The 27,256-nt window shown below is 41.9% G+C and overlaps 1 protein-coding gene across 2 annotated transcripts in view; it reads right to left on the bottom strand.

Moving 5' to 3' along the window:
• Positions 1–6,001: 6,001 nt before the first annotated feature.
• The window catches only part of TMPRSS7 (transmembrane serine protease 7), a gene marked incomplete at both ends in the record, with an annotated part of 37,989 nt that continues 16,734 nt past the window's right edge, over positions 6,002–27,256 (bottom strand). For both annotated transcript variants that reach the window (XM_079763509.1, XM_079763510.1), the window contains 9 exons: positions 6,002–6,172; positions 8,233–8,369; positions 9,838–10,106; positions 11,894–12,065; positions 12,957–13,073; positions 14,112–14,222; positions 17,427–17,534; positions 19,874–20,010; positions 23,893–23,999. In XM_079763509.1, coding sequence (XP_079619635.1) covers positions 6,002–6,172; positions 8,233–8,369; positions 9,838–10,106; positions 11,894–12,065; positions 12,957–13,073; positions 14,112–14,222; positions 17,427–17,534; positions 19,874–20,010; positions 23,893–23,999 — 1,329 coding nt within the window. The remainder of the gene's footprint in view (positions 6,173–8,232; positions 8,370–9,837; positions 10,107–11,893; positions 12,066–12,956; positions 13,074–14,111; positions 14,223–17,426; positions 17,535–19,873; positions 20,011–23,892; positions 24,000–27,256) is intronic.

Below are 27,256 nucleotides of genomic sequence, written 5' to 3' on the forward strand. Positions count from 1 at the left end.
ATCTCACTCATTTCTTACCTAATAATAGAGAAAGATGTAAATTGGCCGTACCTGCGCTATGCCCACAGCCAATCAAAGTGAGTATGCAAATTAACCCAACCAAGATGGCGGTTAATTTGCATACATACCTGGGTCCGGGGAACCTCCTCGGCACCCAGGTCACTCCCAGCCGGCCATCAGGCAGAGGCTTTAGGTTTAGGAAGGGGCCGAGCCTGCGATCGGAGGGGCAGGGGTCCCCTTTCCAAGCCTAAACCTGGGGCGGAGGCTTGAGGCATGGGAAGGGGCCGAGCTTGCCATCAGAGGGGCGGGGGTCCCCTTCCCAAGCCTAAACCTGGGGCAGAGGCGATCGGAGTGGCTGGGGTCCCCTTCCAAAGCCTAAACCTGGGGTGGAGGCTTTAGGCTTGGGGAGGTGCTGGGGGGAACACCTTCCCAAGCCTAAACCTGGGCAGAGGTTTTAAGCTTGGGGAGGTGCCGAGCCTGTGATTGGAGGTTCTGGGGGGGGGGGGACCCCTTCCCAAGTCTAAAGCTTGGGGTGGAGGCTTTAGGTTTAGGAAGGGGCCAAACCTGCCATCGGAGGGGCGGGGGTCCCCTTCCCAAGCCTAAACCTGGGGTGGAGACTTTAGGTTTAGGAAGGGGCCAAGCCTGCCATCAGAGGGGTAGGGGTCCCCTTCCCAAGCCTAATCCTGGGGTGGAGGCTTTAGGCTTGGGAAGTGGCCAAGCCTGCGATTGGAGGTGAGGTGGGGGGCAGGGGGGGGCCTTCCCAAGCATAAACCTGGGTGGAGGCTTATGGCTTGGGAAAGGGCTGAGCTTGGGATCAGAGGGAAGGGGAAAATATCAATGGAAAGATATCCTCAGGTGAGGATAAAAAGAAAAATAAAGAAATGTCATATCCTATGAAAGACACATCTTGAAAATGCTTAAAGAAAGTTGTCATTTTTTCATGGTGAAGGGACTGGGGTCTGTGTTGATGAAAATACCTGGGCGTCTGCGGTGACTGGCAGTGGCTGCAGCAGAGGGGTGATGGGGCTGGTGCCTTCCCCTTATCGGCCCAGTTGCCTCAAACAAAGGGAGGCCAGACTGCATCTTAGGTCCACTCCCAATGGGGTGCGGGCTTAAGCCATCTGTAGGACATCCCCTGAGGGCTCGCAGTATGTGAGAGGGGGCAGGCTGGACTGAGGGACCCCTCCCCAGTGCACGAATTTCATGCACTGGGCCCCTAGTCCTACCTAATAAAATGGTAATATGTAAATTACTATCACTCCGCTACGCCCACGATTGGGCCAGCGGGAGGCGCAGGTGGCGGGACTTGGGGTGGCCGGGGTAGCCGATTGGGCCGTCAGGACGCTGAGCTCGCGTCACCAGCTCAGGCCCAGAGAGAAGCCTGCAGAGAGAGAGGCAGGGTCTGATCCCCAGCCTCCCTGGCAGCAGTTGATCAACCGTTGCCTTTCTCTTTCTCTCCAGCCTTTGCCAGCAGCCACACCTCTGTTTCTCTCTGGGTCTCTGGGGGGCTGCTGATAAGCCCACTTCTTTGATCAGGCCCAGAGATAAGCCTGGACATGTTGACTGGCCATGCCGGAGGCTTCTGAAAGGCCTGGTGTACCAGCGGACAGGCACCCAGCTCCCTCGCGATCGAAAGCGAAAGCGTGTAGGGGACCCTACACATGCATGATTCAATCATGCACTGGGCCTCTAGTATGGAATATAATGAACAACATAAACTGATGGGAAAAAAAGCTCCGCCTCCTAGGCAGCCATTGGCTCCTGGCACTTCACCCAGATTTGGTTCTGATTGGTTGGTTTCTATGCCAGTCAACATGTCCAGGCTTATCTCTGGGCCTGATCAAAGAGGTGGGCTGAGTCAAGAAAGCCTTTTTAATATATGGTGCTGGGAAGTTTGGTCAGATACATGCAAAAAAATAAAACTAGATCACCAACTTACACCATACACAAAAACAAACTCAAAATGAATAAAGGACTTGAATGTAAGACAGGAAACCATAAAAATCCTCCAAGACTCCATAGGCAGCAAAATAGCAGACATATGTCATAGCAATAACTTTACAGACACAGATCCTAGGGCAAGAGACACTAAGGAGAAAATAAACAAATGGGACTACATCAAAATATAAAGCTTCTGCACAGCAAGAGAAACCATCAACAAAACAACAAGAAAGCCCACTGCATGGGAGAACCTATTTGCCAATGTTATCTCTGATAAGGGTTTAATTTCCAAAATTTACAGGGAACTCATACAACTTAACAAAAGAAAGATAAAGAACCCAATAAAAAATGGGCAAAAGACCTAAATAGACACTTTTTGAAAGAGGCCATTCAGAAAGCCAAGAGACATATGAAAACATGCTCAAAGTCACTTATCATCCAAGAGATGCAAATCAAAACAACAATGAGGTACCACCCCACACCTGTCAGAATGGCTATCATCAACAAATCAACAAATGACAAGTGTTGGAGAAGATGTAGAGAAAAAGGAACCCTTCTTCACAACTGGTGGGAATGCAGACTGTTGTAGCCACTGTGGAGAACAGTATGGAGTTTCCTCAAAAAACTAAAAATGGAACTCCCATTTGATCCAGTAATACCACTTCTAGGAATATATCCCAAGAAAACATAAACATCAATCAGAAAAGATATATGCACCAGTATGTTCATAGCAGGACAATTTATAATTACTAAGATTTGGAAACAACCTAAGTACCCATCAGCAGGTACTTAAAAAATTGGTACATATACACAATGGAATTAAAAAATTGGTACATATACACAATGGAATACTACGCTGCTATAAAAAAGAAGAAACTTTTACCATTTGCAACAGCATGGATGGAACTGGAGAGCATTATGCTAAGTGAAATAAGCCAGTCAGAGAAAGATAAATATCACATGATCTCACTCATATGTGGGATATAATCTATACTAATAAAAGGGTAATATGCTAATTAGACCAGATAGACTGGATGTCTTCCAGACATCATTCCAGATACCCTTCCTGACAAAGCCAGGGGCGTGGCCGGCCTGCAAACCACCCACAGCCCCTCGCCCAGGCCGGCCCTGCCCCCAGCAGGGACCCCCACCCTGATTGGAGGTGGGGCCAGCCTGCAAACTTCATGGCCCCTCACCCCAGCTGGCCCCCCAACCAGAGGGGACCCCCCATCCTGATCCGGGGGCCCCCTTCAGGACAGGCCAGCCAGTCCCCACCCATGTACCAGGCCTCTATCCTATGTAATAATCCTATATAATAAAAGGGTAATATGCAAATTGACCCTAACAGCAGAATGACCAGAATGACTGCTGGACCAGTCACTATGAGGTGCACTGACCACCTCTTGGCCCCTTTCCCTAGTCGGCACACTCTGATCACCTGATGGCCACCCACGGCAGGGGTGGGGCAGGCAAGTGGGCTAGAATAGCCTACTTCTCGATCCCTCCCCCCAACCATCAGGCACTGATCACCCCATGGTGAATGAGGAATCGAGGGTGGGTGGCAGCAGGGGGTGGGGCCGGTTGCGGGCAGCTGGGGAAGATGGCCCTGATTGCAGGCCAGGCTTAGGAACCATACCCGTGCATGGATTTTGTGCACCAGGCCTCTAGTGATTAACATAATTTGATGAACAAGAATAGATCCAGAGACAAATGGCAGGGGAGAGGGGGCTTAGAGAGCAACCAAAGGACTTGTATACATGCATATTAGCATAACCAATGGACACAGACACTGGGGTGGTGGGGGCTTGCCCAGGGTGGGAATGGCTTGGGGGGGAGGTGGTCAAATGGGGAAAAAGGAGACATATGTAAAATTTAAGACAATAAATAAATAAATTTAAAAAAATTAACCAATGGGACTGTATCAAACTAAAAAGTTTCTGCACAGCAAAAGAAAATATCAACAAAATCAAAAGGGAACCTATTATATGGGAGAACATTTGCCAATGATACACCTGATTAAGGGTTAATTTCAAAATATATTAAAACTTATATAACTCAACACCAGGAAGACAAACAATCTAATTTGAAAATGGGCCAAGGACCTAAATAGACACTTCTCTGAAGTGGACATACAGATGGCCAACAGGCATAGGAAAAGAATGCTCATTAGTCACTAATCATCAGAGAAATGCAAATTAAAACTATAATGAGGTATCACCTCATACCTTCCAGAATGTCTATCATCAATAAATCAAGAAACAACAAGTGCTGGCGAGGATGTGGAGAAAAGTGAACCAGAGTGCACTGTTGGTGAAAATACAAAATGGTGCAGCCACTGTGGAAAACAGTATGGAGTTTCCTCAAAAAATTAAAAATAGAACTCTCTTGTGGCCCAGCAATTCCACTTCTGGGAACATACCCGAAGACACCTGAAACCCTAATTCAAAAGAACATATGAATTAGTGTTTATAGCAGCCTTATTTACAATAGCCCAGATCTGGAAACAGCTGTGGCCCATGTAGCTCAGTGGGTTGAGTACTGTTCCATGCACCAAAAGGTTGCCGGTTCTGGTCAGAAACACATACTCAGCTTATGGGTTCCATTCTCTGTCAAGGTGCATGCAGGAGGCAATGATGTTTCTTGCTCACCTCTCCCTCTCCCTCTCCCTCTCCCTCTCCCTCTCCCTCTCCCTTCCTCTCTATTAAAAGAGAAAAGAAAAAAATCAATAAAATCATATTTTAAAAATTTGGTTGCATTAAAAAAATATATATCTGGAAATAGCCCAAGTGCTCATCAGTAGATGAGTGGATGTAAAAGCTGTGGTACATTTACACAATGGAATACTACACTGCTATAAAAAAGAAGGAACTCTTACCCTTTGCAAAGCATGGATGGACCTGGAGATTATGATACTAAGTGAAATAAGCCAGTCAGAGAAAGATAAATGCCATATGATCTCACTAATATGTAGAATCTAATGAACAAAATAAACTGACAAACACAATAGAACTTGAGTCATTGGTATATAGACAGACTGACAAATGTCAGAAGGAATGGGTGGGGAAGACTGGATAAAAGAAGGTGAAGAGGTTAGCCAAAAATAATATATGCATAGCCTATGGTCATAGACAATAGTGTGGTAAAGGCCAGGAGAGTGGAGGTGGGGGTTGGGTGGAGGTGGGCAAAGGTGAGGGAAATGGGGGACATTTGTAATAGTTTCAACAATAAAAATAAAATTAGCCATGACCAGTGTGGCTCAATTGGTTGAGTATCATCCTGTGCACTGAAAGGTTTCTAGTTCAATTCTCAGTCAGGGCACAAGCCCAGGTTGCAGGCCCAATCCCTAGTAGGAGACATGCAGGAGGCAGTTGGTTGGTGTTTTGCTCTCTCTCCCTCTCTCACTAAAAGTAAATTTTAAAATAAATAAATAATTTAAAAAATATATATACTTGTTGCCAAGACTTGCTGACCAATATAAGATTTTTAATTTTGCTTTTCTTGTTGTAATATTTGCTCTTCTTTCTTTATCTTCTTTAAGAGCAAATAGTATCCCAAATGGTTATTGCGTAAATCAAGAAATAAGCTATCATCAAAGTGACATCACCAAAACATTAGCATCTGCAAAGGAGAAATTTTTTGTGTATTTAAGTTCATTAGAGCACTAAGTATCAGGCAAGTTTCTTTAATGGAATTTCTTATTTCAATAAGTCAGATTTGCCTAAAACCTTATAAATAGCTGTACCTTTAATAGGCACATAAAAAATGCATTATCTCCCCCATTTCATATCTTATTTTAGAGGCTTAACTGATAACATTATCTAATATCTTTTCCATGTCTGAATCAATGGTCCTTTGATGCTTGAGAATGAATATAACTATATACTTGAGGCAATTTACTAGAGAATAAAATACATCTCTCTGCTTTTTAACAAATAACGAATGTATGCAATGTGAAGCTTGTTCAAGAAAAAAAATTGGTTGTCTTATTTTATTTATAATTTCTCCATTCTTTTTAAAATAACATATCACATAAATTACAGTCAAAATCCAACTTGTACTATTACAAAAGAGAAGGTACGTATTTATGAATCCAGGAAACAAAGTTTGACACCCTCGTGTAAACACCAGGAAAATTTGGTCTTCCGCATCCATGTCCCCAGCTAACAATGCCAGTCAAAATCCATTTTCCATCACTTTTTCTTCGACAAGACAAAGGTCCACCCGAATCTCCCTACACAAGAAGATAATGTGAGCATGAAGTACATTTGCCATTAATTTTGTCATTAATGTATCTAATGGACTGTATTCAACACTCCCATTCTGACAGGTTTTTGCTGTACTAATTATTATACAGTTTGGACTTTCCTTATAATCAAAATTCTGTATTCATCACAAGAAATTTGATTCTTTAGGCCAGAAGTAACATTAGAATATTCTTGCAGGGGAAACAACTCTCATAAACCTCCAAACAAACAACGAACCTCAATAGTAATAATGATACTAATAATAGCTAACATTTAATGTGAGCTATGTGCTAAGCTCTGTTTTGGGTTATTTAATCTTTACAATAACCTTATGAGGCATGGTTACCTTGGAAGGTTAACCTCTACCTCTAGACCATGTACCTTCAGTGGTTGGCTCATAGTCCCAAGGAAGAAAGTAGAAGAGACGCTGTTTAGTTAGCCAGGTCCAATGGGGTAACCCTATGGATCACTGGCTGGCAGCTGTCATAAACAAATCACCCTCACTTGAGGGTCCCTTCTGATATCTCAACTCCATAAAGCAAAGACTGAAATAATACAAAGTTTAAAATAATTCCTACAATATTCATCATCTATACTAATAAAAGGGTAATATGCTAATTAGACCGGATAGACCAGATGTCCTTCCGGACGCCCTTCCAGACAAAGCCACAGCAGCTACAAGAGCTGAGGGCCGGCAGGTGTGGTGGCTGTGAGGGCCAGCAGTGGCAGCAGCAGCTGGATGATGGGAGCGGCACCTTCCCCTGATCGGCTGGGTCGCCTCCCACAGAGGGAGGCCAGACTGTGGCTTAGGACATCCCCTGAGGGTTCCCGGACTGTGAGAGGGGGCAGGCCAGGCTGAGGGACCCCACACACACACACCAGTGCACGAATTTTCATGCAACAGGCCTCTAGTTTAAATTATAATATCTAGATATTTATTTTCTCATTTTGGAGAATAAGAAAAACTATAACTTACTCAGAGGCAAAGATAAAAAAGTAGTTCAAATGTGTTCCTGTATCCCATTCCCATAATTCTAAACCTGATTTAGGTAAATTCTAACTAGGTCAGTCAGAAAATTTTTTAAATTGTTGCCACATCTGTAAACCCTGGTGGTTAGGTGGAACAGGACAATATAATTGACTAGCTGCAGTAAGCACCCAGAATACAATAGTTTTAACATTAGAGAAATAAGGGTTCAAATCCCAAGCCAGGTATTTACTGACTAGCTGTGTGATCTTGGGTAATTTATTTACCCTCTCTTTGGCCCAGTTTCCTCGTCTGTAAAATGAGAATAAAAGCTTTATTTGAATTATTCTATATCAAGGACCTAGCATAGGGCTTGCCACAAAATAGGAGCTCAGAATATAGAAATCACTATTACGATGAGTCTTTATGGCATGGTGGCTAAGGTTGTGGAAAGATGTAGGAACAAGTCCCATTGTCTTCCTCATCCTCTAAATCACCTGTTCACTTTTTGGAAATCATTTAGATAACTGCAGAGATTAGAATCTGAGGCTCAGAGCATTGTCCCCCAAAAGTTACCTCCAACCTTACCACTGTCAAGAAGTGACAGAGGCATACAAATGTCCTCTGTCACCTCTCCCACTCCTCTTTCGTTTCCCACAGCCTGTGTCAAAGGAGTAAGTGAATAAAACCCTTGTTTTCAGAAGGTCAGTGGTTGCTGCTAAGGAAATCAGTAGCAATTCTAAGTGTGTGTGTGTGTGTGTGTGTGTGTGTGTGTGTGTGTGTGTGTGCATTGCTTTGTTTTGTAGTTTTTGATTTTAAGAAAAATCATGGGAGAATGCTAAATGCTGACCTCATTCTCTTAATGTTGAAGGAAACTACATGGGGACTAGAAAACTGAGTTTTATAGACCCAATTATTGAATCATCTTTCTGTGATATTAGACCATTGGATTATAATTAACATCTGAATTAAGTGAAGCACCAGCCCTAGTTATGTATTTCCCAGTGTTGTGTAGACCAAATGTGAAAGCACTTATGGAAAGTATAACATGTTAAGCAAGGGAACGGTAAGATGACTTACTCTGCAAGCATCTCTCTTGCCGGACATGACGCCCGCACAGAGCATCCGCGAAGTAATGATCCCATAGGTGGAAACACAGAGGGTTTGGTCAATGAGCTCTACCTCTGCTTGTTGCAAAACAGGGGAGCCTTTATTGTCTGAAAAACACATTGGAGGCAGAAATCACGGAAATGACTATACTTAATCAGGTTTTTATTAAACAATGTACTCACATTAACTCCTTTTATGCTCAATAACAATTTTTTAGATACATTCTATTATGATCCCCACTTTCCTAATGAAGACTGGGAGGCTTAGGAGGTTAAAGGACTTGCCCAATGGCACACAACTAGCAAGTAACAGAGCAGGATTCAAACCCAAGGTCTGACTCGCTCACCTGAGCTACTGTGCCATACTCCTTCACCGTGTCCTGCTTTCAGTAGGACTGAGAGTCAGCAACCGTTCTTACCAACACTTACTAGCCAAGTGGAACAGCATAACTGATATATGGGAGTTTCCTAGGAACCGTAAAAACATAACATTTGGATATAGCCTTTTCACTTCCTTTTTAACCTATCTGGCTAAGATGACTCAGAAAAAATACACATACACACTCATGTTTGTGCAGAAAATGTCTCCTGATAAGTTGGTTGAGTAGACAGACTCTTTCCTCTTGTGCTTTAGGGTAATGTCATTAAAGTCCTGAGAGGTTATCCGTGTTCAAGCAGTTAGTCCACTTCCCCATTGAGTCTACTGAGACCTTAGCAGGCCCAAAATGGTGGTGAACATCATACCTTCAATAAGTAAATGAAGGCAGTGGGTCCTTAAGAAGCTGCCCAGTGAATCTTTAGAGAATGTCCTAAACCTAAACCCTTGAAAACGCCCACAAGGGAATCTGAGGTGGTTGGGAGCTCAAGGGAAAGTATTAGCACTAATCCTTAGAGAGATGTTCACCTTAAGTTATGGACTTTTCTCTTCACTATATATTTAGAACCGACCATGACTCCTAGACCATGACAAACCTTGGCAGGTCAGATGTATGGCTACCCTATCATACACACACACCTTTGTGAGTAATGAAGAAGATGACCCTCCTGGGTAGAGGAAATGTAAAAAACCACCTCTAGGCCTGAACGTGCAGTCTGGAGAGCTAAGGGCAGACTGGATTTCAGCCCTCACTCTCAACATCTCAACCAGGTGTCTCTGTGCAAGACATACTTGTATAATCCTCCAAACAGTTGTCTAGGAGCTGACACAGTAGTGTGTATGTGTGTGTGTGTGTGTGTTCTTTCTTTCTCCTTTATGAAGATGAATCACTTCTTTGGATGAAAAGGGAATCTAGAAAGAAGGAGGAATTTATTTCTATTTTCAGTGGAAAACTTTGCAAACCCCTCAAGAGTCTGAAAGGCTATTCAATCCTGCCTTGCACTTGTTTCTTTTGGGGATACATGGAAAGCATCATAAAACAGGAATAATAATACCTTCCTCCATCCCACCTCTCAGAGTTATGAGGAGGCTCAAAGGAGGCCATCTACAAAAACCCCCTCTATGAACCCCTAAGCACTAGATCAGCACAAGCTATTCTTATCTGGAGGGAAGAGCGTGGCCGTTCACCCATTCACACACCTGCTTCGTGCCTTCGCCCCCAGCCGGTTACCCAGCACTTCTCCCCACTGCGCACTTTCTGGCCAGCCGGAGGGATGCATATTGGCTGAATGAGCTGTTTCAGGGTCTCAGGCCAGGCGACACTGAGCTGTAGCAAGGCAATATCATAGTCGAAGGTCTGGCTGTTATAGTACTCGTGGACCACAATTCTTCTTACTGGGGAGACAAACTTGGCATTCCCCTGCACATACATCCCCAGGTGAGCAGTCCATGGCGTGGGGTCTGACAGCCTGGTAGAAAAAGAACCAGGCACGAAGTCAGTGGCTTAATGAACCAGACATGGTGAAACAAGTATTCCACAGAGAGATGAGCAAAGGGAGGTCTGACGTTCATTCTCTGTCATAGTCGCTGGCTCTGTCCACAGACATGGCAAGAAGCACAACTTCTCTGAGGCTCTCTGGTCTCTATATTCAAACCAGAGATAGAGTAAGGTGCAGTGAGGGTGGTGAATGATAGCTATGCACCAGAAAATTCCTCCAGCGACATCCTAAGGAAATGTTGGAAATTTTCTTGCCACTGGTATTTCATAATCCACACACAGGTAAGAACATTAGTGACTAGAATGAATGTTATATTCTTCCTAATGATACTAACAATAGTTTTTGATGGAGGCAGCCAGGGCCAGTAAGAAAGTAGTGGTCTGGGAATCCTTTTGCCAAATTCCAATGATATAAATAACAAGATAGATTAGAACTCCAAGTGCTATAAGCAGGGATTTAATGAAATTATTGTTTGCAAACTACTGGAAGCTTTAAAGATCACTGCTCAGGCATGACCATTCCCAGGGGCCCCACTCCCTCTTGGTCCTTCCAGAACTCTAATCCTGATCCCTGAGGCCTCCCACAAAATCAAGAAGGGTCTTGTTGTCTCTATGAGAGGTTTTCATCTCCACCAGTGCAGTGGGCTTACTCTAGTGGGGTGAAGAGAATGTGGAAGCTTTAGAAGAAAAAATAAGGACAGAACTCAAAGAGTGTGGCCCCTAATTTGCTTAGCTGACATCTCATTGTTGGTACTGGGGACTTGGAAGGGTATTAAGGCTAACATATAACTTGGAGCAGTTTCATAGCATTAAAGACTAATTGTCACATAAAAGCCATTTTAGTCATTAACAAGAATCCTGTAATTTCTGGGAGAAGCAAACACTCTAATTGTATAACTTTGTTGAAATATTCCATCCACTTAAAATTTGTTGAATAAGAAGGTAATAATATTTTTGTATCTAAGATCCAGTAGGTTCCAAATGAGGTTACATTTTAAGCGAAGTTATTTTCTAAGCTTTTCTTTTGTTAGGGGCAAAAATAGAATATTGGGGACTAGCTATAGTTATAAGAAATATTAATCATGTTCTGTTAACCTTGTGATTGTCTTGTTCTGATTAAGGAAAGGACATTTTAACCCGGCTGGGAGTTGTATGCTCCTGCTACTCCAGTCAACCTTGGACCTGGCAGCCAACCCTGGAATGCGGTCCATTCTCATTCAAGAACAGCCTATTATCATGGAAAGATTAACAACAAGTTGCCCAAACAATGGAGTCCTGCCCCAGCAACCCTTGCCTCCTTCCCATGCCTGTTATCCCTACTTCCCCATGTAAATTTTGTCCCACCCTATATAAGCATCTGGTTTGGGGGTGGGGGGAGGGGGGGGAGGGGGGGAGCTGCAGAGCAGATTTTTGTGGATGACCTGCTGCTCTCCCATACTGCCGTTGTTATTGGAATAAACGCTCGTATACCACTCAACCCTGTCTCTGGCTTGAAAGTCCTATCCTAGTTCTTCAGTTTAGTGAAATCCTATTCATTCTTGATGTTCACTTGTGTTGTTCTTTTTTCTAAGTATCAATAATTCCTAGAAGAAATGTTTGGCACACAATTGGTGTAAAAAAAAACACACACAAAATCCCCCCCCACAAAGTACCAATTATGAGTGAACACCACCAACAGGAAGCTCCCACAACATCAAGGCATATGCATCATCTGTAGTCTGAATGTGCCACTTTACAGTACAGACTGAGATGCCCTACCTGTTTCCATGGAAACAGTGGGCCGCAGAGAGAAGCCACTCCCTGGAGATGACCGAGGCTCCACAGTAGGCAGATCCAATGAAATGGAGGCTCACTTGCCAGGGCCACCCCCCTTCCAGGGTGTCGGTGCCCCCGATGATGCGGTGGAGGGTGGAGGAACTCCCACTGCAGCCTGTGGGAGAGGAAGGGTCATGTGATTTAAAGGCAGACTTGTAAACAAAGTGGAATGAAGTCCAGTTTAGTGCAGTTTGTGACTGATTAACCAGGTAAGCAATTGAAATCTGCTTATCTAGATAGGAGGCAATATGTGGGTCTTTCTGAAACCAGCGCCAACAAACCACTCCCTCCCTCCTGAAAGCAGGCTGGCACAGTCTCGTACAATAATGTGAGGTGGGGGGGGGGGGCTGTTCGTAGCAGCTGCACTGATAGGAACAGCTGCTGTGGGGCTTAGGTTGTTAGTAAAAAGGAAAAGATTTCGTTCCAAATGCAACAGAATTGAGACTGTCTTTGAAGTTGTGCTGATTTGAGAAAAGCATTTGGGAAACAATTTGAAAGTCCAAGACTAATGAAAACCTATTAAGAAACACTGGTTATCAGAGCAATTCTTTTCCAGTGTAAACAGTATTGATAAGGTCGAAGAGTTAACATGTTGCCACATAGCCAACAGAGGCCACACAAGTAACAATACCATATGGCAGGTTAGTTTTCAAACCATAGATAAAGCAAGAACCAGCGCTTAAAACTGATCTAATGTAAAGCATAATTAGCAAAGTCATCCACTGTGTGCCAGTATGCACTTCTTTCTCATAGGTTTTTTAAGAACTTGTCCCTTGATTAGAGTTATTAGAAAGTCAAGCTCTCCTTATAAACATCTGGTACATTAGTGCTTATTATCAAGAAAGAAGATGGAATCTATTCTAGTGTTTTTAAAACTGAGGAATTATTTCATATTCAGTTCACCAATATTCTTCTCTGGGCCTGAGGCAACCTCTGCCCGGGGAATTACACCAAGAAGGGGATGAAATGAAAAACTGAAGAGGAAACCTGAAGTCTAGCTACTCACTGCAGCCTTCTTCATCGCTTCCATCTGGACAATCCACAGTCCCATCACACTTTGCATTTTGTTTCCTAAAGCAGATATCATTGCCACACTTAAAAGTTCTGTTGTTGCATGGAATGCCTAAAAATGAACAAAAGAAGACAGGGTTTTGTTTGTTTTTTGTAGCCAAAAACAGATCTGAGTAAATGACACTGAACTCCGCAAACGATGGCTTAAGCTCAGGTTGGGTATTTGCTGCTCTGGGAAACACAGCAGAGGGAAATGAAGCAACGTCCCTCGTTAACCTGCCCCTTCACCTCAGCAGAGCCATTGGAAGGCAGGCAGGCGGCGGGTGCACCTGCTGAGAATCAATCCAAGGGCCTCACCTTTCTTCCACGGCAGAAGAGCTGCAAAGTAGTTGGCCGTATCACTGACTTTAGGTCATGACCTCTCTGCTATTATCTTGTTCTCCAAGAAAACGTTGGAGCAAAAATCATCACCATACTCAGTCTTGTTATACCATTAGGGCAGTGGGGGTGGGGGAGAGAATGGACAAACTGTGGATTACAGCACATTTGTTCACAGCGTGCGTGTCTCTGCAGGGGCATGGTTTCCAGCAAGTTCCCTATATCGGGTCCTCAGTGTCCTTCAGTCTGGAGCAGCATTAAAAGCAAGTAAGCAATGAAAATCTTCAGTATTCACACACCCACACATAACACTCCACCCCAGTTCGTGACCAGCAATCCCATTCTGTCTGAGACTGAGAGGATTCCCGGGATATGAGATTTTCAGTATGAAAACTGAGAAAGTCCTGGGAAAAGAGACAAGTTGATAGTAGATTGTCCTAATCCAACAGAGGTGTTTAGATTCTGATTTAAAGGAATTTTATAGCCCTGGCTGGGTTTCTCAGTGATTAGAGCATGGGCCTGCGGACTGAAGGGTCCCAGGTTTGAGTCCTGGTCAAAGGCATGTACCTCGGTTGCAGGCTCGATCCCTGGCCCTGGTTGGGGTGCATAGGGGAGGCAACCAGTCAATATATCTCTCTCACATTGATTTCTCTCTCTCCCCACCTCTGTTTCACTCTGTAAAAATCAATGGAAAAATATCCTTGGGTGAGGATTACAATATACTGTATATATGCATTTCATAGGGAGAAGAGCAGAGTGCCAGAACCCTTACTCTGAGTGCAGTTCTGCTCGTCCTGGCCGTCCTCACAGTCCCTGAAGCCATCGCAGACCAGAGGGCCCGGCTGCCTGAAGGAGCTGGAGTTGCAGGCAGGTTTAAGAGTCACTAGAATGAGAACAGACAGAACAATCCTGAGCCTGGGACATCAGCTGGACTCTCTGATGGTGAGCAGTGCCCCTCTACAGGCAGGTGCAAAGGATGAAGATGACTTAAATACAATGAAAAGTGTGTTTTCCTCAAAATGGACATATTCAGGGAGAAAAGCAAATGTTTAAACTTTGGTGTAATTCCTAGCACTTTGAGTTTGTCAGATCTGATTTTTTGCTTTTGTGTAAATGTGTTGAACTCTGGTGGATTGTTTATTTAATTACAATTAAATGGATCATTTTAGATTTTTATTTTAAGGAAAAAAAAGCATAAGGTATTATTTAAATTGAACTTATCTGCCTTCCTAAACAAAGTGGGAGGGTCCTGAGATTGGGGATTTTGTCTTATTCCTCCTGTAACTCAAGCCTCTGTCCAAATAGTAGGTGCGCATCAAAGGCTTGTTGAATGAGCCCTGACCCGGTGGCTCAGTTGGTTGGAGTGTTGCTCCTACACCTAAAGGTTGTGGGTTTGATTCCTAGTCAGGACACATACCCAGTTTGCAGGTTTGATTCCATCGGGGCACATTTGGGAGGCAACCAATCAATGTTTCTATCTCATATCCATGTTTTTTTTCTTTCTCTAAAATTAATAGAAACATATCCTCAGGTGAGAAATTAAAAAGAAAAGGTTTGTTGAATGAATTACAAATGTGAAATCTTAGAGGACAACAGACTTGTAGTCTTTATGTAAGGAAAACTCTCTTTAAAATTATTTTATCTTGGGAGATTCATATCCTGAATTAGAAAATACCAGTGTAAATTGATCACAATTTTTTGGAGTATTTTCAAAAATTGCTTTTATACAAGTGACAGGCACAGTGTTTTAGCAGGCATTCTTAGGAGGTATGATTTCTTGGACATTTCTGGTTCTGTGAAAGTTATCATTTTTGTTATCTGATTCTATTTTTTTCAGAGGTACCTCTTGTGAGGGGCAGGAGAGGACATTGCTGCTCTAAAACAGTTCCTTAAGTCTCCAAGAGTAGCTAGTTGACTCCTAGGAAATAGCTCTCAAAAAGGCATGATGAGAAACTGATCACAAAAAAAAAAAAGAGTCCTGATTCTAAAGTAACAATAATTACTTTGTTTTGAGCAAGGAATAATAATAATTAAAAACAAAAGCAATCTCAATTGCTATAATGATCAGTTTTCTTAGTAAATAGAAGACCCCATACATTCAAAAGGTCAATGCACTATAAGTTTAAAAAGTTTTATTCTGGCTCTAATGGTTTGGCTCAGTGGATAGAGCGTCTGCCTGTGGACTGAAGGGTCCCGGGTTGGATTCTGGTCAAGGGCATGTACCTTGGTTGTTGGCACATCCCCAGTGGGGGGTGTGCAGGAGGCAGCTGATCCATGTTTCTAACTCTCTATCCCTCTCCCTTCCTCTCTGTAAAAAATCAACAAAATATAGATTTTTTGAAAGTTTTATTCTGTTTTGTCAATTAAAAAAAAAAAGGAGTTTAGAGTCAAAGGTTTGGGTTTTTTTTATGAATACAATTTACCACAATTAGTTATATTAACTACAATATTTCTCCAAGAATATAAATAAGATTCAATAGCTTCACCATCGCAATTATTTGAATTAAACTCTGGATCCTCAGGAGAAAGTGTTACTAATAGTGTCATATGATCTGGTGAATTTTCATCCCCATATTGCTCCCTGAAACTGAAGACAGATTCAGAAATGACGTGCAAAGAGTAATGGAAAACCAACGGACATTCTCTGCCCAAAATAGGAATATCCAATACACCACCCCTTGTCATCACCAATGTGATATTGATGCAAACTATATTAGTAAAAAAGAATAACAGTTCTTTCATTCACAACACCTGTGCTCCATACTTCACTGCAGATTCTCTCTAGCTGAAAGAACTGTGCTTTAATATAGGATTGTTCCATATTTAATTTTTTGAGGAAACTGCATACTATTTTCCATAATGGCTGCAATATGGAACTACCATTTGGCCCAATGATCCCACTTCTAGTAATATATCCCAAGAAACCCGAAACAACAATCAGAAAGAATATACTAGTATGCACCACTATGTTCATAGTAGCATGATTTACAACTGCTAAGATCTGGAAACAGCTCAAGTGCCCATCAGTAGATGAGTGGATAAAAAAGCTGTGGTACATTTACACCATGGAATACTATGCAGCAGTAAAAAAGAAGGATCTCTTACCCTTTGAGACAGCATGGAGGGACCTGGAGAGTATTATGCTAAGCTAAATAAGTCAGTCATAGAAAGATAAGTATTTCTCTGTAAGACAAAGAATTACATGATCTCACTCATATGTGGAATCTAATGAACAACAACAACAACAAAAAAAAACAGATGAACAAAATAGATCCAGAGACATAGAAGCATGGAAGAATCTCAGAGGGAAGATGGGGGTATGTGGGTGGATGAGAAGAGATCAACCAAAGAACTTGTATGCATATATGCATAACCCATGGTCACAGACAATAGTGTGATGCAGGCCTGGGGTGGGGGGCAGGGGTAGGCTAGAAGGGGTCAATAGGGGGGGGAGGGCACATCTGTATTACTTTCAACAATAAAGATAAATTTAAAAAATTTTTTAAATAGGATTGTTTTAATAAATAAATGAATAACATGGAATTGTTATATTTAAGATTGTGGTTGACTAAATTATTAGCCACAGATCACCACTTCCTGTGGTATATTATGCACCCCTACCCTTACCATGACCTCACACTGTGCAGAATAAATCTCCCTGTCCCTTGACTATGGCCATAGCTACCTGACTTGCTTTAACAGATGGAATATGACACAAGGGATGGTGTGCCAGTTCCAAGCCCACAATTTAAGAGGGGCCATGTGATTTTGCTGACCCCTTCTTTGCTTCTGTCACTGCCCTGGCTAGCACCCTAGATCAATGAGGAAAAGAGCCATGAGGAGTAAACCTGACCCCAGCCTGCAAAGAACCAAACTCAGGAGGACCCCGTGCTTGAAGCAGAGCCACCCAATGAGCCCAGCCTAGATCAGTCACATCCCAGACAACCAGAATGAGTGATTGTTGTAAATCCCTGAGTTTGGGGGTTGTTTGTTATGCAGCAATAAGTAGCAGTTGCACAGGCCCAGGATATGGCCCTGACAAGTTATTTATTCATAAGAAAGTCATAATAAAAGTTTGATTACCCACCACAGAAAAGTTCATCACTTTCATCGAAGCAGTCATTAACTCCATCACACCGCTGGGCCTGAGGGACACACAGGCCGGAGGAGCATCTAAAAGATCCAACAGGACAGGCTGCAGAAAATTAAAAATTAGAAAATATTGTGTGGGTCCCTAGAAGTCACTGGAGCACATTAATAACGAAATATGAAGTGATAAGAGATTAAGGAGTTGACAATGTAATAGTAGTAATTACATAAGTTCTTCATCAAATCTAAGTTATAGGTGATAATTGAAAAATTAAAAAAGCAGAATTTAGGAGAGCAAAGAAAGCAAATAAATTCACCAAAACAGAGTCAACGTTGCAGCCAGGTCACATGTACAGTCAAACTTCTACTGCCTCCATTCTTGCCTCAGCTCTCTGGCAAGACTCAAAGGAAGTGAAAGCTGCAGAGTACCTGAGAGAGCCCAGCATTCTTAGTGTGCAGTTTTAGACACCCCCGGGAGATATGAATGGACTCCTTGGTCTGAATCCTCTATGATCAGATGCATTCTTCTGAGGAGTCTTTAGTTATATTTTCAATTAATCTCTGTCTCAGAATATATGAGTAACCACAGATCTTAGAAAGTTGGACCTAGAGTAATTAGTGACTGGCCTCGAAACTCAGGACTCCTGCCTCCTCCCCAGTCCATAATATTTTTCACTTCAATCAGACTGCAAGTTAAAGATTCCATTCCTGGTCTTGATTCGTGAATTCTGGCTTATAGCTACATATAATAGGAACTAGAGGTCCGGTGCACAAATTTGTGCACGAGTGGGGTCCCTTGGCCTGGCCTGCAGGATCGGGCCAAAACCCGCTCTTTGACATCCCCTGAGGGGTCCTGGATTGCAAGAGGGTATAGGCCAGACCGAGGGACCCCACCAGTGCATGATCAGGACCGGGGAGGGACGCAGGAGGTTGGCCAGCCAAGGAGGGACCATGAGAGGGCTCCAGGGCATGTCTGGCCTGCCTCACTCAGTCCCAATCAGCTGGATCCCAGCAGCAAGCTAACCTATCAGTCAGAGTGTTTGCCCCCTGGTGGTCAGTGCACATCATAGCAAGCAGTTGAGCAGCCTTAGCATGTCATTAGCATATTGCACTTTGATTGGTTGAACGGATGACTGTGAGACTGGACACTTAGCATATTAGGCTTTTATTATATAGGATAATAATTCCTTCCTCCCTTGCTATGGTATGAATATTTGTGCTCCCTCCCAAAATTCATACGTTAAAATACTAATGCCCAATATGATGGTATTAGGAGGTGGTACCCTTGGAGGTGATTAGGTCATGAGGGCAAGAATGGGATTAGTGCTCTTATAAATGAGGCCCCACAGAGTTCTCTAACCCTTTCCACCATGAGAGGATACAAGGAGAAATCTGTGATGCAGAAAAGGACCCTCGCTTAACCAGACTAACACCTTCATCTTAGACTTCCAGTCCCAAGAACTGTGAGAAATAAATTTCTGTTCCTTACAAGCTGCCTGGTCTGCAGTATTTTGTTACAGCAGCCTGAATAGACTAAGACACTCTCTGTGCAGAGGAGTTGGGGAGAGTATATGGTCAGAACCCCACTATCTCAATGGCGCACAGTGGAGAGGATGAGTTCCTGGAAAAGAAGATGGCTTACTATGTACCTTCTTCCTTGCTGAAAATGCTAATATTCCCATATTTAGAAGTGGACTATTCTAAATCCAGAAATAGGGCATTAACAACAACAACAACAAAAAGACGTGCTCTATAGGAGCCTTCTCTCACGCCTCATCCTCAGGGAGTCCTAAGTGGTTAACCCTGCCTTTCCCTCTTTTAACACATTAAGAATTTCCTGAGAAAGTCAGTATCTACTCCCTCCAGCTCTAACGACTTTCCTCAAACATTGCTTTGTCTATTGACCGCTTCCTGGTCACTGTTCCAGCGGTTCTTTGAAGCTTGACATTCTGAGCACTGGTAGCTGAGCGCTCCTTGACCAACCAGCTCTCCCTGTAGATGAGGCCAAAGAGAATCACAACTGTTGTTCTCCAACCCACCAAATGTTGGTGTACACATCGTATTTACATAGAATTTTGGCTACCGAAGGCAAATAAAGAAATGGGCTTGGACTATACTTTAGGAGTAATGTGAGATGTTATTTTACAAATATTTTTATAAATCAATAATAAACAATTGTATTATATGTTCATAAATTAAACTATAGCAGTCATAAATATGTAATTTTGTGTATTATGTATTATATATTTAATTTACATTATATATATTTGTTAAATACATATATTTATTTATGTCGTATTTATTATAAAAATAAAAATGTAATAGAAAACAGCAGAAATAAAGCAGTTTTCATTCCTTTAAATTCTCCAAGTTTAGAGTTATTAAGTATTAGCCTCCTTTTTGCCAATTTCTTAAGGTTTTCTAAGGAGCCAATCCCAGGCTTACGTTGACTGATGTTGTAACTGCCATATTCCACCAGAAGTGGCTTGTCCGAGAGCCTGGAACTGCACTGAAGCTGGATGTGAACAAGGGGGCTGGGCACTCGGAAAATGGTCTGGTGATCCATGTAGGAGCCACAGTACCTGAGGAGACAAGAATCGAAGACACAGGGTCTGAGGTCTTTCAATTGCATTCCTATTGACCATGAATTCATTCATGCTTTGGTCACTTGGGCTTCATTAGCATTTCTTTTCTTTTTTTAATAAGCATTTCTTAGGGCGGAGCTGATAATTATCTTTTCTAAGCTAAGTGTCTGCGATTGAGTAACGTCTGCTCCCTAGATGTTCTCCTCTGCTAAATAAAACAAGAGCAGGACTATTGCCTGTCTGTTACCTCGCCCCTTGCTTTCCTCGCCAACACTCAGAAGAAATATGGGTTTCATTCTCCTGGTCCCCACTCATTTTGTTGTGTAAATCACTGCGAAATATTGCCTGCTTCTGTCTACAAACCTCTCAATAGAGCAGAGTGGAATATATGAGCTCAGATTGAAAATATACAAAGAACCCCAGCAACACTTAAAGCAAAAGAGAACAATATTGTTTCAAACTAAATTGAAATCAGATGCACACTTCAGAGCTCGTCCCTGGCAAAATTTCAAAGGAGTAATGTCTATCTACAATATTTGTCTATCTCAATTTTTCTTACTTGTCATCACCTAATAGACAATGTCCTTCCTGTTAGTGATTCCTATTATACGAGCACTGTGGTTAGTGAAACATGAAGTCTTATTACACAGGGGCCCATGATAAGTTAGGCCTCTGCCCTGTGTAGGTAAGGCTCTTCCCAGGGTGAAACCTGCAGGGTCTCAAAAGGAAACAGAAGACACGAGGCTTGAGGGGGAATATCCTCCACCAGAATCTGTGGCTGTCAATCACTCCAGGTCCCCAAAGCACTTGGGAAGCACGTAAGTTCCAGGATCAGACACAGGTATTTAGTGGGAGGGGCAGGGAGTTAACCTATGATTTCAACATTTGAAGGAGGAAAGCATTCATGTGCATTTCAGAAAGAAACTTTTGCAATTGGCTGACGTTCAGGACTTGATGGACTAACAAACCAGCTCCTGTGATAAGAGGAAGAGATAAGGGCTGCCGGTGGCCACCTGGCCAAGTGGAAGCCAGTGTCCGAGAAGCATCTCAAAGGCAAGTGAAGCTTTTGAGGCCAGAGACTATTCTAGTTGATCACCTTGGGATTAGAGTACAAACTTGTACGTGGAATCTAAAGAACAAAATAAATGAACAACCTAAATAGAAATAGATTCATAGATACAGACAATAGATTGATGGTTACCAGAGAGGAAGGGTGGAGGTTGGGGGACTAGGTGAAAAAGGTGAAGGGATTAAGAAGTACAAATTGATAGTTACAAAATAATCAAAAGGATGGAAAGTACAGCATAGGGAATATAGTCAGTAATATTGTAATAACCCTGTGTGCTGCCAGGTGGGTACTTGAAATATCAGGGGGAACACTTGGTAAAATATATGATTGTCTAACCACTATGGTGTACACCTGAAACTAATACAGCATAATATTGAATGTTAACTGTAATTTAAGAATTAAATTTTTTAAAAAGAATACAAACTGTGTTCTGAAAACATGATGATTGTTATCCGTGTCTTATAGTGATTTTATACATGTTCTCTATTAACATATACTAGGCTTACCTTGCAAAGATGAGCCTCACTCAAATACTCAGAAGTCAGGAGGAAAAGTATCTTTGAATCCATGCTTGGGGTGAAGTTTAGAGAGGAACAGTCAGTAATGGGTCATGTCAGTGGCTAATGAAAGAAAAGTTTTTTAAAAAAATAAAAGATTGGAGCAACTCAGCAAAACTGAGTTTACATATACAGGAATATAATGGGTAAGAAAACTGAGATGTAAGGAGGTGAAGTAATGCGTTCAAGTTCATATGGCAAGCAAGTAGAAGCAGGATTTGGACACAACTCTGCCTGATATTAAACCCTGGCACTTTTAGCACACCAACAGCCTTCCCCTCAGGAACTTTGCTTTTTGTAGGAAGGCCTTCCATTTCCCAGGGTTCATCTACTGCATTCAAGCTGCCCTGAGCATACACACCCCTTCCCATGCTCTCTCAGCTCAACATCTATAGGCTTTCTGGTGTCAGAATTACCTTTTCCTCCTTCCCATGACAAATCCAACACCCCTAGGCTACCCTCAGCAAGCCATCAGAAATTGGTTTAATTAGAGCCTTTCCTTTTGAGATGAAAAGCACTGATAATGGCAAGAGCTGGCATTTTGAATCCCAGGGTTCAGCTGCATCAAGATAATCTGGTAGGATCTTAGCCAGCCCACAGCACAAAGTGAAGAGCTGGCCCTTCAGGGAAAGTATTTAGGGCAGAAGGCTTTCCTAGTAATGTTTGGAAGGAGTCTCTCTTCATACTTTAACAGCAACATATTTGGGTTAGGCCAACCTTTCCTCTGGGTAAGGCCTTCCATTGGATTCCACACATATGGAAATTGGGGTGGTAGAAATTGCTACTTGGTTGGGGGAGTATCTCATTTTCAAAATGGCTCTATTTTAGGCATACAACTTTGCAAGAAATATATAAGGATTTGTTTTATAGACATCAATTAGAATACTAAAATGCAGTATCCTTAAAGCCTTGGGACACATTCTATAGTATTTGTCCATTCAATGTCATTTCAAACGCAATCTTATGAATCATAAAAATAGCTAATTTTTTTGGTGTGTAATATGCATTATTTCATTGAATGTATACCTCCAAAAACACCTTATTAACTAGGAATTATTACCTCATTTTATAAACTGAAAGTCAAAGAGGTTAAATAACATGTCCTAGTTAATGTAGCTACTAAAAGACAGGGCTGGAATTTGAACCCAGGTCTTCTGCTTGTGATATAATAGACCCTCAATTCAAAGACACTCCCAAAGGAATAGAAAGCACATCTTAATAATGGAGCCAAGAATGCTTTAAATCAGGTAGAACCTGTTCCAATGATGACAGGACCAATGACTATTTAGCAAGAAATCTAAGATTCTCAAGAAGATGAAAATGGTTGTTCAGGAAAATCCTTATGAAAGGAAAGGTTTTGCCCTGGTTGTTGTGGCTCATTGGTTGGATGTCTTCCCATACGCCAAACGATTTCTGGTTCAATTCCTGCTCAGGGCACATGCCTGGTGTGCAGGAGGCAGCTGATCAATGTTCCACTCTCAAGTCAATGTTTCTCTTTCTCCCTCTCCCTTCCTCTCTCTCTAAAAATCAGTAAAAATATATATATATATATATTTTTAAAGGAAAGGTTTCATTCATGGAGTAATGATGAACAAAGAACTAGCAAGGAAAATCCCTTAGGCTAACTTCAAAAGGATTCTTATCTCAAAGTAAACAGAGAAGCCATTCTGCTGCCAAGACAGGGCATCCTACAGTTTAAAATACAAGACCTATTATAACTTTAGGAGCAAATAAATAATAACAACAAGGAAAGGACAAACTAAGGATGAGAATGAGGACCTACTATGTTGGTTTGGGAAGCCCAGGCACCTTGATTTCTCTCAGCCTTTCTCTGATCAACCTCAACCCATGTCCCAGACTCAGGATGTAACCGGGCCAATTGGGCCTCTTGTACTGCACAGAATTGGCTAATGGTTTCTAACTTTTATACCACCAGGACTCATATTAATTATTTTTCTCCATGACTCCATAGTTTGAAAGACTTTATCTGCCAAACTATTTTTGTAAAGTGTAGTGTGCACATCCACAGCCCAGCAGCATAGAGCAAGGACTCGGGAGCCATAAAGCATGGATTTAAATCCTGTCTTAATCACTTATGAGCTGAGTGGCCTTGCGCAAGTATGAACTCCTGTATTCCTCAGTTTCCCTATCAGTAAATAGTGAAGTGTAAACTCTTTGGGGACAAGAAAACCAAGGCTTTGAACTTCTGACCAGGGCTTTTCATCGGATTCTTCACACATGGAAACCACTTACATGTGCTCATTAATTTCCCACCATCCGTGGTCACAGCCTTTCACACTCTTCTTGGTTATTGAATAGTTATGGAATTTCAGTGCTACGCCAAGAGTTGATACGGGAGTCTGTGAAAAACAAGCATAGGTAACACACACACACACACACACACACATACACACACACACAAATTATTCAATTAAAGGGCATATTTCAGGCTAAGATTTTCTTACTCAGAACCCATTTCCTCGGCTTGCTGTTTTAAGGGCATTTTATTCTTTGTGCCCTGTGACCTGTGGTGGGGTAGACCACTAACTCTGAGCAAACTCGGATGAGGAGGAGAACATGATGGAGAGGAAAGTGGGCAGCCGGTGCTCAGGGAGCCGCTATTAGGTCCCAGCTTGAGTGAGCTAAGTGACATTAGATCATGTGTAGGTTTCAGTTTCCTCCTATTAAAGGAGCTTATCTTGAAAACACCCACTTATTAATGAGTGTAGACTTTGTCCGCTTTCACTGATAAAAATGACATAGTTTATGCAAAACACTATTCAGGTTCTTTAGATAAAGGAGAAGTGAGTCAGCATCCTCTTCACATGAAACCTGATTATTCCTAAAGGCAGTTACTGCGTCACCCCTAGATCTTCACAGAAGAGACTACACAAGAGAGGGAGCTGCCTGTATAGTACAAGTACATATGAGTGTGTATGCATGCACACACACACACACACACATACACACACAAAATTGACCTTTTATGGCATTTTGTGACATGCATACCATATACATTATGCCTGATATTCCACAATTTTAGTTTTAATTTTCATTTGAACCAAGAATTATTAGAGACTTCTTTCATTTGCAAGGAGTAGAATTTTGGTTTATCCATTTTCAGGTTCTCTAATTCTATCTTAATTAGATAAAAAATTATTTATTGCCTATACTTTTTAATTTTTTAATTTATTAAGGATTGTTGTGATCAAATTTATGAATGCTCCAAGATCATTTTAAAAAGAAGGTAATTTCTCTCTGTGTGTGTGCACGTGTGTTTGTTTGTATAATATCCTTATTATTTCTATGGTATAATACCCTTCTTAATCTAATTTATTATCTCCCACTATCTGTTATGAACCAAGAGAAAGAAATTAACATCTCTTATTTAAGCATTGATTCTTCCTCTTCATATGCCTTATAGGTTTTGATCCATAAGTATTAATGCTATGTCCTTTGGTGTATAAACAATTGTCATAATTATATCTTCACGGTGGACCTCCCTCTTTGTAATTATAGATTGCCTTCCTTTTCTCACTGAAGGTTGTTGCCCTGATTTCATCATGGGCTGGCACTAAGGTTGTGTTCCATGCTTTCTTTCTGTTTACATTTGCCTAGTATGATATTGCTCACCATTTATTTTCAGCTTTATTAAATCACTTTTTATTCATTTTGTCTTTTGAAAACAACATATTGTACAATTAAGTTAGTAGTAATTCTTTGTGATTCAATCCTAGTCGCTATCTTTTTTTGTTGTATTTAGATATATTGACATAAACATTATATGAGTTTCAGGTGTACAACAGAATGATTTGACATTTGCTTATATTGCAAATGCTGACCACAGTAAGTCTAGTCAAAAATCCATCACCATACAGTTAAAATTATTTTATTCTATTAAGAACTTTTAAGGTCTATTCTCTTAGCAACTTGCAAATATACAATACAGTATAGTTAACTATATTATTTTTACCTATACTCATGCTATACATTACATGCCTATGAGTTATTTATTTTATAACTGGAAGTTCGTGTATTTTGACCATCTCTACCCATTTTGCCGAACTCCCACCTCTAGCAACCACTGATCTCTTGTCTATATCTGTGAGTTCAGGTGTGGTTTTTTTTTTTAGATTCTGAACATAAGTAAGATCATAAGATATTTGTCCTTCTCTGTCTTTCCCTCTTCCTTTCCCATCCCCTCCTTTCATCTTCTCTTCCTCTCACTCTCTCCCCAACCTTCAGACTTGATAGTCATCTGAGGCTCTAAGATTCTGCAGCCCTGAGACCTTAAAACTCTGGCAGTGAGCAAGAGTCCAGCACCTTAATGTTTTAATTATTTTGTAAATGTTTGAGATAACAATAAAAATAATTTAAGGATGCATGCCATCAGGACATTACCACTAAGTACAGATTTAGGTATGATAAAATTATACATTTTATAAATATTATTAAATTATAAATTTAATAAATATTAGTATAAAATATTTAACTGATTTGCATAAATAATATGCAGCCAGCATGCTCCTGCCTCAGGGCCTTTGCCTCAGCTGTTCCCTTTGCCTGCAACACTCTTTGCCTAGGTATGCACGAGGTTAGTTCCCGCATGCTTTCAGATTTGATTTCTGTGCAAATGTTCCCTTGTCAGTGAGGTTTACCCTGACCATCTCACTTAAGATAACTAATTCTTGACTTCCTCCCCTATCTAACAACCACTCTCTCAGCTACAGAGCCCCTTTCCATGCTTTAATGTTCTCCATAACACTGTACATCCATATAACATACTGTATACGTATTTCAATTGCCCATTTGTTGCCTATCTTCCCTACTGTATGATAAACTCCATGACAGCAGAGTTTTTGTGAGTGTGTGTGTGTGTGTGTGTGTGTAGTTTTATGGATCCCAGTGTTTAGCATACTGTCTAAAATGTAGTTGGCATTTAGTAATGACATTATTGAATGAATGCAAACTGTATATTGCTTGCTGCTTACATCTAATTGCTATGTCACACTATAATTATTTTATACATATACTAGAGGTCCGGTGCATGAAATTCATGTACTTGGGGGGGGGGGGTGAGGTCCCCTCAGCCCAGCCTGCACCCTCTCCAACCTGGGACTCCTCAGGGAATGTCCGACTGCCAGTTGGACATCCCTCTTACAATCCGGAACCGCTGGCTCCTAACTGCTTACCTGCCTTCAGGCCTGATTGCCCCTAACTGCCCTCCCTGCCAGCCTGGCTGCCCCCAAATGCCCCCCTACTGGCCTGGTCACCCCTTACTGCCCCCCCCCGCCAGCCTGGTTGCCCCCCTGCCAGCCTGGTCACCCCACTCAGCCTGCTGTTCAGTTGTTTGGTCATCCCTCACTAACCCCCCTGCCAGCCTTGTCGCCCCATGCAGCCTGTGTTCGGTCATCTGTCTGGTTGTTTCAGTTGTGATGGCCCCTGGCTTTTTATATATTAGGATACTGAAAGACCAAAGATGACATCTTGCCCTATCTCCCTCCACATGAAATTACAGTTGGAGAAAGAAAAATAGTTTACAGACTAAGATAAAAAAAAAAAAAGGCAGGAACACCCTGTCTAGCACCAATAGGAGATGTACATATTCTATAAATTT

The sequence above is a fragment of the Cnephaeus nilssonii genome (assembly GCF_951640355.1).
Source record: "Cnephaeus nilssonii genome assembly, chromosome: 3".
In the NCBI taxonomy this organism is placed as follows: Eukaryota; Metazoa; Chordata; class Mammalia; order Chiroptera; family Vespertilionidae; genus Cnephaeus; species Cnephaeus nilssonii.